General features: G+C 45.8%; 1 protein-coding gene across 1 annotated transcript; it reads left to right on the top strand.

The window, feature by feature from the left end:
- Positions 1-11739: 11739 nt before the first annotated feature.
- Pou4f2 (POU class 4 homeobox 2) lies at positions 11740-13411 on the top strand. The gene is made up of 2 exons (XM_027926766.2): positions 11740-12030; positions 12470-13411. The coding sequence occupies exons 1-2, from the start codon at positions 11740-11742 to the stop codon at positions 13409-13411; spliced, it is 1233 nt and encodes a 410-aa protein (XP_027782567.1).
- The last annotated feature ends 357 nt before the right edge of the window (positions 13412-13768 follow it).

The following is a 13768-nucleotide window of genomic DNA, read 5'->3' as shown; positions in this document are numbered from 1 at the left end:
TCTAGATACTTAGTGAGATTTGGCATCTTTTCAATCCTAGTTAGCACTTGGCTTTGCCAGTGTGTAATCTGCCAATTTACATCCTTTGTCCATTTTTCTATGAGATTTCTTTTAATGTTATTTTTTCAAGAATGCTTTGTTATAGTCTTGCTAAAACAAGACTATAACAAAACAAAAAACCCCACCCTGCCTTGGGGTTTTTTGGTTTTTGTCAGTGCAAATGTTTTCCCTCAGTCTATTATCTAAACTATTAATATAATTTGGGTCAAGTGAAACAAAGCAAAAGAAAAGGAAACAAAGATTCAGAAGAGGACAAGCTTTAATGAGATTTTAATGCACAATGTTCACATTACATGCTATTCTAGTGAGCATTCAGTCAGTCAGTCAGTCAAAAAATGCATACCTGCTCTATACAGGAGCTAATAATAAGCCTGTTGAGGCCACAAGGACTTAAAAGTAGACCCTGTCTTTAGGAACCTCACTCTTGCACATTGGAGGTTAGAGAAGAGAAGAAATATACAAATGGAAAGTAATAAATTCTATAGTTTAAATACTGATAAGTGATGTGTTTATGGGGGTTGGGCTTGAAGGCAGAATAGATAAGTCTATGGAAATATCTTATAAACTGTTGGAAGGTGAAACTGACTTTCAGGAGAGGTCAGAGTCCTGTGTGTTAGGAAGGTATTTTGGTAAGAGTAGAAACTATTGAAATGAATGGAATTAGCAAGGAAGGAGCAAAAACAAAGTTGGTAGATTCTTAGGTAATTACTACCTTTTAGGAACTGGGAAAAAAGAAAAAGAAACAGTGTCTTGGAAGGTAGATGTGCAGAGTACTCTTGAGAAAAGAAACTATGCTGGATAAGCTTAAGTTCAGATACCATATATGCTTTTTTTTTTTTATTCAGAAATTTTTTAAGGGAATAAGCTATAAATGATGTTAAACCAGAAAAGGAAGCCTGGTCACAAAAATTTGGGTCTCGGGTGAGCAAAATAAAGCATTTAGCTAATAACAATTAGTCCTCTGCTTCTCTGAATGGGTCTATGAATTAATGAATAAATTGTGTAAGACCCACATTTTTAATATAAAAGCCTGGAGAAGATAGGCTGTTGGGGGGCTGGTCTTGTTTAATAGACAAGAGAGGGTAGGAAGGAAAACCAAGAAAAGAGAAAATAGGACTTAAAGATGACTCTGCTAAGGCTGGTGTGTCCTGCCTTTACATATTATTCACTGAGAGCTATACCAATTCATTTTAAGAATGAGAGAAGGGCCAACCCTTACAGTGTGCAGAGATTGTTATCAATATTGTTATATTGTTACTTGACATTTATTAAGTGCTCATGGCATACAAGGAAACATGCTAAGTCCTTTAGATACAGTGTAGCATTTAATCCATTCACTAACCTGGGGAAGAACATGCAATTATTAATTATATCTTTTAGAGAGGCAAAATGAGGATTGGAGTTAAGAACTGACAGAGCCAGCACAACATGTTAAGTTTGAAGCTCTTGCTTTTGAAAAAAGTGCCACATAACTTGTGATTTAAAACATCATCAGTACCCTCAGAGGGAACACCTTCAGTGTACATTTAAGGGTTGAAATAATCTTTGCAGAGGTTAAGAGCTGATTGGGTGGTAAGAAAATGGAAGTAGTAAATGCAATTACCATTTCCAAAATTTGATGGTGAAGAAGAGAGATACTGGAGTGAAGAAATTAAAAGACAGTTCTTGCTTTATTTAAATTCTGAGGTTAATGTGCCATGAATAAATTTGTGGGGTGAGAAGAAATAGACTAGAAAGGAGTCAATTGATAGATAAAGGTCCTGAAATTGGAAAGAGAGTAAGAATTCATAAGCACATGGAAGAACTAATCTGGAGATTAATATTTACAGAAGAGAATCTTGGGTACAGAAAATATGGTTAGGTGGCAGTAGAACATTTATGGGAACATATTGCAGTGCACTATTAGTAAATTGTGAAGTTATGTGCTCAAAGTCATGATGGCGGAAATGGAAAATGTTTGTAATGGATTCTGCAGGAAATGAGATGGAGAGTCAATTAAAAGTGAGTCAAAAGCAAACTGAGTTGTAGAGAAAACAATGTTAAGGCTGGAATGTCAGTCAGGGTTTAGCTGAGAGGAACAGAACCCACTTTTACCTATTTTAAGCAGAGGTAGGCTGAATACAGGTGGATGCCTACAAATCTTCGGAAAGTTTGAAGTAGCAGACTCTAGGCTAAACTTCCAGGAATGACTCCTATAAGCACATTGAAGATCTAGCTTGTCAGGAAAGCTGTGAGCTCCACTGCAATCAGGAAGAAAGGGAGAAAGGAAGGCACCGGGGAAACACAGGCTTCAGTAATATACCCTCTTACCATCACATAACTGTTGGCTCTGAAAAAGTGCCACTCCTCATAGATTCTCACCAACTGAGAATAAATGACCCACACTTCTGCCTCTTGGTCCCAGCCAGTATCTGAGCTCTAAGCATCTGGGAAATGTAATTTTTAGCTTCACAGACTCTGCACTACAGGAAGTCACACCAGAAGGAGACTGGAGGGGATGTTGAGCATGGAGCTACCATAGCTGTTACAGATGATTAGCATAAATATATTGCAAATTACAATTCAGGAAGAAACTAGCTTATTGTGCTTACACTTTCCAGTGAAATCAATGGTCTGTGGACAAAATTGAAGAAAGTGGGTAATTTGATGTGGAAGGTAAGGAAGCAAATAGATCAAGGTGCCTTGTGTAGAAATAACTGATTATGTGATCTAGATGAAGCATGTAGTTAAATGTGGCCAGCAGAAATCAATGAAATATGAGGATAGGAATACACCAGATGACTGTAATGTTGATAATGCAGACTTTGGCCTTCAAAGCCAAAAAAGCACAGGACATCACAAAATATAGTATTAGTGTTTTGAGAAAGAGTGTTCTTAATGATTTCAAGTACAACATGTTTAACGTGATGCTTGGGCCCACTGATGTCCCATATGCCTATAAGAAAAACTAGTCAAGATGCAAAGTGACAGCATCTACCAAAGCACACATCAATTAAACTTTTTCTTGGAGATCCATACATGTATATCAAAGAGAGAAAGGAAGAGGGAAACATTGACCCACATTTGGTTACAGATAATAGAATTCTGGGTTTGGTTCACACACTTTTGTATCTATGAGATTTATAGGTAAATCATGAGCCATATATACAATTTCTAAACAGGATAAATGTTTAAGTTGTCATTGTTGTTTTAATGACCTTCTGATGCAATTAAAAAAAAGTGAAAGTGTATGCCTACAAGGAATTTCACATGTTTTATGCACTCAATTCATATTTATATAGTTAAGAAGTATTCATAATCTTCACAGTCAACCTATTAGCATTTCTCCTTAGGTTTTTCTGTTTCCTACAAAAGACATGCTGTTTTGTTTCTAATCCATCTGGGGATGGGGAAGGAAGGAAGGAGGCTTCAGATTCTTCAGATGCATAAGATTTGACATGGGCTGTAAGTCTCCACTTCCTGGTGGCTTTCCCAGCAGATGCCTCAACCATGACTTCATTGAATTCCAGTTGTATGTCTGCAAATCTCTCCTTTTGTAAGATTTCCCTTTATCTCTGAAAAGAGGCAGTGAAGTTTGCTTTCCCCAGGCTCCTTTGATTTCCTCCCAGTGCCTCCAACGTCAACAGAGCACTCTGGGGGCAGTCCCCTGTGTTGTTCAAACAAAATAAAGGAGAATATTCAGTGAAAATATCTTCTTTCCAACACTCTTTTTTTTAAAGGCCTAGTGCATGATTAAAGGTTTACTGCCTGCTTATCTGGAAGATACTGCTCTAAAATCTTTGGATGTTGAAAAATACATACTGAAAATGGAATAAATCCAATTTAGGTAACACAAAAATACAATCACACAATTAAAAAAAATACTAGAGCACTACTCTTTTCATGAGGAGTACAAGAGAAAGACTGACAATGAATCCTTAAAGGATGGTTTATCCTTTAAAGAAAAAAAAAATCACAAACAGGTACAGGGTACAAACTGCTGCCTTTGGAGAGTCATTGTTTTGGGTAATCCTTATGGGAAGGGATTGTCTGACCAAAATCTGTTGCAGATACAGGTATTTCTTCATAGGCACCTGTAAATATTTATCAGTGAGGATGGTTAATAGACAAGCCATCTAGTGCCCCCAATCCTCAGAACTCAATAAGGTCTGTATTGTTATTGCTCAAGAGACTTCTCTGGTATAAACTCTGATACTCAGTGTATATGTTGATGCAAGATGAAGGTCCCAGCTAACTCTGAAGGAATAAAAATATGCAGGTGGGGGTAAGGAAGAAAAGTCGTCTCCTTTGACAAATGCACAGTCCTTGGTTAACTTCTCATTAGCAGTCTGCTCACATCTCATTCCCATTAAGAGTATTCCGTTTTCTTTGTCTAAAGTGTTGAGTGGTTATGAATAGTAAGGATAGACTATCTGTAATTATTTTTTAATTATTAATGGTTTTGTTAGATCCTTTCACTTTTACATTACATTTCTGTTAATGTAAGTTAAATCAAAATGTACTGCAGTTCCCAAGCTGTTCCCCAATGTATTTTTCATTCTTTCATAACATTACTTCAGATTTCTATGAGGTGTCTATAAAAAAAAATCTTGCTTCTATGGAGTCCCTCTCACTATGTTAACACAATCAGGTACTATTTAGTGATAGAAATCTAGTGACCATACCATTGGCTATCATCAGATTGCCAAATTCCCAGTGGTACCTAATGCCAGAGTCACAGTATGTACAAAAGTCATTTGATCTTAGCCAGAATTTTTAAGCTGAAGACAAGAACATCTACTTTATCTGGTGCCCCCAGATGAGAGATCTTTGAACACTTTATGCATATTAAGATTTTCCATTAATTAGAAACTAAAGGAGAGGAGAAACAAGTGAGTTTGAAAGGAACATATATCAGGGGAAGAAACCAGTGTCCAGTGCATTGAAGACTGGTTTAGGAAGAGCAAATACTAAGTACTTAATTGCTAGGAAGATAATAACACTCAAGGAAAAAGTTAATAATAATTTAAAAACTTACCTGGAAAGAAAGAAAAAATCCATCCTTCAACCAATTTTCCCATCCCCCTTGGGAAAAGTGCCACCAGTATGGCACTTTCTGATAATGCACTATTCCCTCAGAGAAATTGTCCTGGCTTATATTTACTAAGAGGCCTGGTTTCAGATCTAGTATTAAGCAACACAAAAAATTTTAAATAATAGCCTTAGTGAATAAAAAGAGAAGAGAGGATGTATGAACTTTTACATTTATTAATTACACACAACACTCAGCCCTGGGGATTCCTGTCTGCAAAGGAAAGCTGACCAGCTGTGAGGAATGGCAGGAGGCTGGAGCCTAGTACAGGACAAAATTCCCAGGCTGAGTTGGAGGGCAGGAACCCCAAGGAGCCCGCAAAGGGAGCCCTGATAGGATCGAAGCCTGTTTGTAGCTAAAAGTACAGAGTTAACATACACTGCACCGAACACAAAAGCTACTAAAAATGACTGGATAAATTATGCAGAAGGATTTCTGGATTTCTTTCAAGTAATTAAGTTTCGATTTCTTACATTTATTTTAGTTCCAGGAAGCGCAAGGCGCCATGGATTGCAGAAGTCTTCATTGATTGTTCCAATGCTTTAAGTTTGGTTTCGTGACTGGATTTAACTTTGAGAAGAGGTAAAGATGTGGACCAAGGAAATTCACTGCGACGAAAACATAACAGTTTTGTCGGGACAAGCAAACACAGGGGAGCCGGCTGGTGCACAGAAAACCAAAGTCTGCCCTCACCCCCAAGCGAAGCACCCCCAAGCGTAGCACACGAAGAGCAGAGAAGCAAGTAAGCGCGTCTGAGCGAGTGTTCCCGAGTGTGAGCATGTGTGTGTCTGTGCGTGTGTTTGTGTGTGTGTGCGTCCTTGTGAAAATGTGTGAATGTGCATCCCTGCTCTCTGGAAGGTTGGAGTTGGATACCGATGGCTGGAGTCGTCGCTTCAGGCAAATTTTGTTTTTTTGGTACCTTCAATCAGCTGTCCCCACGTGGGAGTTCCTGACCCTGCTCAATCCCAGCAAACCTACCTGGTGGGTTCCTCAGGGCGCCTAAGGAGCCTCAGAGGCATCCAGCTGTCCTGGGACTGCCAGCCTCAGTCATTCCCTGCCTCCAGGTCTGCTTTCCTTGAAAACCGAGCTCTGCTCTTCTCTCTCCACCGGGAAAAGAGGGAGGGAGCCCTTGCTTTCTTTTCTGCGGTGCCTCCCCTCATTCCTTGTCCTTGCTTAGCCTCTTTCGACCTAGACAGAGCCCTAAGTGGCTTGTTTGGCTACTACAGGCCCCTAGCCCAGGCTCAGGTCCTGGTGGATGCGGAGATTTCTGGAGCTTGCTTACTTCTTGCATTGAGAGGCTGTCAGTGAGACTTAGCTAGAAAGGTTCACAGAGAGGAGGCTGCAGAGATGCTGGTCATCTTTGAGTAAAACAGAGGCTCCTTCTAACCTCTAGGCAAAGGGGATTTAGGGTTCATGGGAGCCAGTTAAGAAGGAAAGGGACAAGCACAAGGATAGTGGCGGACATACTCAGAAGATGTTGGAACAAAATGCACCAATCACTTCTTAAACATAGAGCCCTATCTCAACACTCCAGGCCAGGAGCGCCCTTTCCCCGCACCTCATTCTGTGGCCAGGTCCCGGGGAGTCCCCAGAAGTCTGGGTCTCAGGGATAATGCTCTCCTTCCCTGGAACACCCGTGTCTGAGGAGTTTAAGCCACCAACCAGTTCCCTCTCATCTGCCCCAAGTCACAGAGTCCGGAAGGGAGCTTAGGACGCTCATCTTCTATTCAGAATATGAAGCAGATTGGCTGATCTTGAAATCCCTATAACGCTGGAAATGGGATGAGAGAATCGGTCCTTTCCCTCTTTCCTCCAGCAACCCCTGTCTCCTCAAGAGCAAAATGGTGCACAATAGGGCCAGATCTATCTTTTGAGAAATCTTTCTCTTGGTCCAATTCAATTCTGTTTGAAATACAAAGAAATCACATTGCCCTTAATAGATTAAATTTTAATAAAACACATTAGGTCCGGTAAAATATGAATGTGCTGCTTAAAATTTTAATAGTAAATTAAGACCCAGAAACAAGGAGGAGACAGTGATTTCTCCTCTAGAGTTGGCTGGGGCGCGGGTCGATTTCCGGGTGGTGGGCAGCCTATGGCTGGGACCGGCTGCTGGGAAGCACTGGTGGATTCCTCCTTGCCGCGAGGGAGGGAGGCGGTTCACATCTGTCCGCATCTGCCAGCGAAGGGGACTGAAGCTATTGTCAAACAAAGAGGCTTGGCGAAGAGAAAGACGCTCCTGAAACCACACAGTTGATGCATTCCCCATCCCTGTGCTTTCTAGTTTCTCGCTTTTCCGTTTACTTAGATAAGTCTGTAGGTGTGCGGAGGCACAAGTGCGGATGGGGCTTGGGCATGAGAGAGTACGTTGAGGTTTTAGGAAGCACGTTTCTAATCTAGAGCCATTTGCTTCCACCCCTGGGGTTTATGGCCAACTTTCCACTTGTTTAGATGGCCCCTGCTAACTAGGGGGCTGGAGTCCTTCCTCCAAGAGCCGCTTCCACTTTCGCTGGAGCACTTCGCAGCATGCCTGTGGGCAAAACCGAAATGTGTTTTATTGATATCACGGCACGGACGTTGGTATTCTGGACACTCCTGGAGGAAGAGATTGCAAGATTGCAAGTCGTGGTGATGAAGGGAGAATTGCATTTTCCCTCTAATGCAACACAATCACTGTTGTTCATTTTTCACTTTGAGTGGGGGAAAAAAAAAAGTCTAGCTCTGACTTGACTTTTTAAAAATGTATGTGTTTTCTAGCAGGAAGAAAATACAGGTAAACAAACTCTTGAATTGCTCTACCATCACATATTAATTTACCTCTACTTGAGAGCTGGAAAACAAGGGTTTCCTTTTTTCCTGTCTGGAATTAGAGATATTATTAAGAAATATCTGAGAGATGAAAAAAGTGGTATTAAGGTTAATTTAATGACATATGGATTTGAATAATCAGGAAAATATTCTCTTGGGAGTTTTCTTGCTTAAAATAATTTTAGTCAATTCACTCCATATCAAACAAAGTTTGTCTGGTCATTTCAAGAGTGCCCTCTCTATTTCATAAATTTATTATACCACCTTATTTACCATACGAAGTGGTGACAAGTGTTTAGCATTTTGGAGATCAGTTGTCAGTTGCTATTAAAATCAAGATTAATTCATATTAACGATATGCATTTCTCAATACTCCCAGGTGACAACATACATTAAAACAACTACTGCAAGTAATTAAGCTCAATGAAGGAGGAGGGGACAAGGAGAGGTTCAAAACACCCCAAATATTTGATTTTGCAATTCAAGTTCAGCAGACTGTTGCCACAATAATGCTTGGGAAACTCCTCAGGGTTGCTTTTTACTTTACATCTAATTAGGCACCTAATGAAAGAGAAGAATTTTTTCCCCCTGTGGTTTTTCTCCTTGATATTCTTGTGCTTTTATTTAAACACATAAACACACTATTTAGGAATTGTAATACCCAAAAGTTTCTCCTGTGACTCACTTACTATAATAATCTGGAATAATGGTAGATGAAGACATTTGTCTTCCTGTTATTATCCTTTTTCACTCTCACTTTGGTCTTTTGGCCCTTATGAAAGTACAGATAGAAAACACACCCAAAATATTTTTATGACTTTTTATTAAGCTTTTGAAATACTTAACAGTTTATCCTAATTAGATCATCCAAAGCCTTTTGAAGATTAAGCAAATTGGACAACCCTTGTTAATTAGAACATAATTTGAAGTTTGAAATTATATCACTGATGAAGTGGTCTAATTAGTATGACGATATGTTAATGGACCAGTGAGACACAGGGGCAGTGGAGTTGGCATGAACCTCTCCAAGGCTTGCACGAAAATTCTCCCTACTATACCAACATTAATAAAAGATTTCTATAGACTTCAGCCTCTCCACGATGACATACAATTTATAGTATACACAATGCATTAGCCCATAGTGCTGCTCAATTTTTTCACTATTATGAAAACTAATAAATTCGTCAAGCTGAATTAAGCATACAAATCAGATGAGGCACAGCAGATTACACAGTGAAGCGCGGCGTCTCCCGAGTCTAAATGAAATTTCAATCTAATAATTCCTTCCTGGCCCAGTCATAATTTGTTTAGAGATGTTGTTCTACTTCTTTCAAAGCGCTGTTCGCACTATAATTAAATGATACTCAAGCTTTTAACTTTGATTTATTTCATTTTGCGAAGCTTAAGACAGTGAGAGCTATACAATGTTATTATTATTTTTTTTATTTCCTTGAAAATTATCCTGGCCGTTGAGGTAGAAATTAAACACCTAAGCACTTACTTGAACCGTCCGGCACAAGTCACGTTCATTCATGTCAACACCCCCCTCTCCCAGTCCAGCACTCAGGCTTCTGCAGGCTCACACTCAGGGACACTGCTCCTAGGAATCCCCTTTGGCTGTATTTATTATTTTCCTCCACACAAGGGCAGAGAAAGGCAAGCCCGAGAGTGGGAAGGAAAGCTAAAGGGATTTAAGGACCATGGACAGAGCCCACCGCGCACTCTAGCTGTGGATTTCGAATTATGCCGGTTACTCCCCAGGACAGCTCTCCCAACTTGAACCCTTCCCGCTCAACCGAGGTTAGGGGCGGACAGACACCTCCCGATTCGCCGCTACCGCTGCGGGGCTTCCGTGTGCTGACCACCCGAGGGTTCTCACTTTCCACGCTCCTTTCCACTTTGTTTTTGTCCTAGCGCGCGCCAGCGTCTCTCAGGCCTGCCGCCTGCTCTCGCACCTGCTCGTCTTCCCCAGGCGCCTAGGGCCTGCACCTGCTCCTGGTCAACCCTGTCCGGTTTGGGCCACCCGCGGGTTCCTGAGTCCGGGTCACAGGGCCTTCTCACCCTTGCTGGCACCCCGCGCCTTTCGAGCTCTGGGGAGGCGACAGCAGCTCCCAACACCGCAGAAAGTAGAAAGGAGATGGGAGCGTGAAGGCGAGGAAGGCGATGAGTTTGTGCATATGTTATGTTTGTGTTTGTGTATGTGTGTGAGGCGGGGGTGGGTGTTTATCGCCTTCTTTTGCAATTGGAACTAAGAATGTGCGTCCATTTCCAGGAAAGTGGTCTGGACCTGGACAAAAGTGCCGGTGAAGTGTCGGCTAAAAATATTCTCTCCAGGCGCGGAGCGACAGTGGAAATGAAGATAAGTGGGGCTTGTGCCAGCCCCGGAGGGTGTGTGCGCGCGCGTGTGTATGTTGTGGGGGGTGGTATGCGGCAGCACATGCGCTCTGTAATTTCTGGTCCTCCTCTTCCTCTGTCAGTTACCCTTCTTCCTTTGATTGTAGCTAATGAAGAATAATAAATCCAGAGGCAGGGTTTGCCAGTGGATCCTCCCAAGACCCATCTCACAGTGTATTGAATACAGGGAAGAGGAGGAGAAAGAGAAAGGGGGAGGCAAGAGGGAGGGAGGGAGTGCGTGCGTGTGTGTGTGTGTGTGTGTGTGTGTGTGTGGTGTCGCGGGGGGGGGGGTAGATGCGGGGTGGGGGGAGTCGCATGCGCACAGACGACCCGAGCAGGCTCTGCAGCTGTCCAATCCGCTGAGAGCTGCGAGAAATCGAGTGAGAGAAAGCCCTGCAGCCCCGCCGACCCATGTCTTTTCCGCACCAGGCACCTGCCGGCCAAGGGGGCGCGAAGCCGAGCGCCGACCTCCGCACACATCAAGGCGGGAGCGCAGAGCAGCACGGAGGACCGGGCTTGGCCGCTGCGTTAAAGTCCTCAGCAGTGGCAGGGAGTGGGGAATCAGGGTCACTTGGCTCACAAGAGGGGCGGGCCGAGTGGGGGCGAAGGCCTGGAACTTAATGGTAAGCAGGGAGCAGGGGAGAGGCAGTCAGGTAGGAGGCGCTCGGAGTAGTCCAGGGAAAAACCCCCCACCCCGCCCCAAGGTTGGTTTGGGCCGCAACTTTATTTGGGAGTTTCTTTGCCCAGAGTGGTTCAGAGCCGGTAGAAGAAGCGGGAGGGGCTGGGTGCCGGCCCGTAGGTAGGCACTGCCTGGTGACTGAAGCACCGGACCTGAAGGGTTGGGTGGGGATCAGCTAGGGTGGGAACGTAAGTAGGAACCGCCCGGCGCCGCTAAGGGGCGGCGACATCAGAGCCCGTGCGGGGGCAGGGAAGGCGGAGGGCGCGGTAGGGGAGCGGGAGGCGGGTGCTGGGAGAACAGAAACGAGCTGAACCTGGGGGGGAGTAAAGAGGGAGAAGGGGCGACGCTAGAAACCAAGCAGGAGCAGGCGCTTCCTGGTAGGGGAGGGAGGAGGCGCGGGGGAGGGAGGGAGGGAGGGGGCGCGGGGGCAGGCGCTGGGAGAGGGGAGTATAACTCCGCGGCCTCGAGGAGCCCGGGCAGTTTTGGACGTTGAGGTCTGTAACCAGCGCCACCCCGAGCCTAGCATTCGCTCCGGCTGGCGGTGGAGGCAGCGGAGGAGCGGAGCCCGTAGCGGTGACTGGGCGTTCGGAGCCGGGAGGCGGCGGTGGCTGAGCACAACTTTGCACTGCCCTTCCCGGCTCTCGCTCCAACCGAACACTTTTCTGGAAGGTCCCGGCAGCTGGGGCCAAAGAGTGCTATACCGACAAGCGCCCCGGCGGGCGGGAAGATGATGATGATGTCCCTAAACAGCAAGCAGGCGTTCAGCATGCCGCACGGCGGCAGCCTGCACGTGGAGCCCAAGTACTCTGCACTGCACAGCGCCTCGCCCGGCTCCTCGGCGCCCGCGGCGCCCTCAGCCAGCTCCCCCAGCAGCTCCAGCAATGCTGGCGGCGGTGGTGGCGGCGGAGGCGGCGGCGGAGGCCGGAGCAGCAGCTCCAGTAGCAGTGGCAGCAGCGGCGGCGGAGGCGGCGGCGGGGGCTCAGAGGCGATGCGGAGAGCTTGTCTTCCAACCCCACCGGTGCGTATTTCTGCATAATCACCGCTTAAAGGCACATTTTGACAGCCCCCTTTATCTGCTTGATGTTTTTTTCATGTCTGCACAGCAAATCACCCCACACCTCCAACCAATTTCCCCCCTCTCCCTCTTAAGTATTCAGCGGGTCTTGTCTTTCATATTAATTTTTATGACCTGGGATGTTGCCTGTGCGCGTGTTGTGTTGTGTTGTGTCTGCAGGCTCACTTTCCTCCTCCTCCTCCTCCCGCACTCTGGGCTTCTCTCGGTGGCTTGCCTCTTATGCTCAACTCCTATTTTCAGGATTATTATCATTATTACTATTTTAACGTTCTGGGAATGTTGTAGGCGCGGTGGCAGTGTGGAGCACTGGGCAGGGGCTTCCGGAGAGAGTGTGCATAATTCCCTACTGAGCGTAATGTGTGCCTTCTACTTGCAATTGCAGAGCAATATATTCGGCGGGCTGGATGAGAGTCTGCTGGCCCGTGCCGAGGCTCTGGCCGCCGTGGACATCGTCTCCCAGACCAAGAGTCACCACCACCACCCGCCCCACCACAGCCCCTTCAAGCCGGACGCCACTTACCACACCATGAACACCATCCCGTGCACGTCGGCTGCCTCTTCTTCATCTGTACCCATCTCGCACCCGTCTGCACTGGCCGGCACCCACCACCACCACCATCACCACCATCACCACCACCACCAGCCGCACCAGGCGCTCGAAGGCGAGCTGCTGGAGCACCTGAGTCCCGGGCTGGCCCTGGGTGCCATGGCTGGCCCCGACGGCGCGGTGGTGTCCACGCCGGCTCATGCTCCGCACATGGCCACCATGAACCCCATGCACCAAGCAGCGCTCAGCATGGCCCATGCGCACGGTCTGCCCTCGCACATGGGCTGCATGAGCGACGTGGACGCCGACCCGCGGGACCTGGAGGCGTTCGCCGAGCGCTTCAAGCAGCGACGTATCAAGCTGGGGGTGACCCAGGCAGATGTCGGTTCCGCGCTAGCCAACCTCAAAATCCCCGGCGTGGGCTCGCTTAGCCAGAGCACCATCTGCAGGTTCGAGTCTCTCACGCTGTCACACAACAACATGATCGCGCTCAAACCCATCCTGCAGGCTTGGCTGGAGGAGGCAGAGAAGTCCCACCGCGAGAAGCTCACCAAGCCTGAGCTCTTCAATGGCGCTGAGAAGAAGCGCAAGCGCACGTCCATAGCTGCGCCTGAGAAGCGTTCGCTTGAAGCCTACTTTGCCATCCAGCCGCGACCCTCCTCGGAGAAGATCGCCGCCATAGCAGAGAAGCTGGATCTTAAGAAAAACGTGGTGCGCGTCTGGTTCTGCAACCAGAGGCAGAAACAGAAAAGAATGAAATATTCCGCCGGCATATAGGAGACCCTTGGCCATTCCAGGGACAGCCCACTCCTTGTCCCCCCTTTCCTCCCTCTTTCTCTCCTGCCTCTTTTCTTTCCACTTTTGGCGACCAGAAACAATTCCAGTAAATGTGAATCCAGAGAAAGCAAGGATTGAAGAGGGAACGAAGGAGCGAGCAACTGAGCCCAAGCCAGAGAGAATGTGAAAAGGTTTCTGAAAGAAAAGAAAAACAAAAGATGGAATTTGTCAAGTTGTAGAAAAGTTGTCCCTTTTAACCCCACCTCGGCTTCTTCAGAGGTAGTGTGGAGCTGGCTGTTTGCAGGAAGGCAGAAGAGACAGCCTTTTAAAAGTCCGCAAAAATGAGCAAGTAAGATT

Source organism: Marmota flaviventris, chromosome 7, assembly GCF_047511675.1.
Source record: "Marmota flaviventris isolate mMarFla1 chromosome 7, mMarFla1.hap1, whole genome shotgun sequence".
Classification (NCBI taxonomy): Eukaryota; Metazoa; Chordata; class Mammalia; order Rodentia; family Sciuridae; genus Marmota; species Marmota flaviventris.
This window is presented reverse-complemented; position numbering and strand designations above follow the sequence as displayed.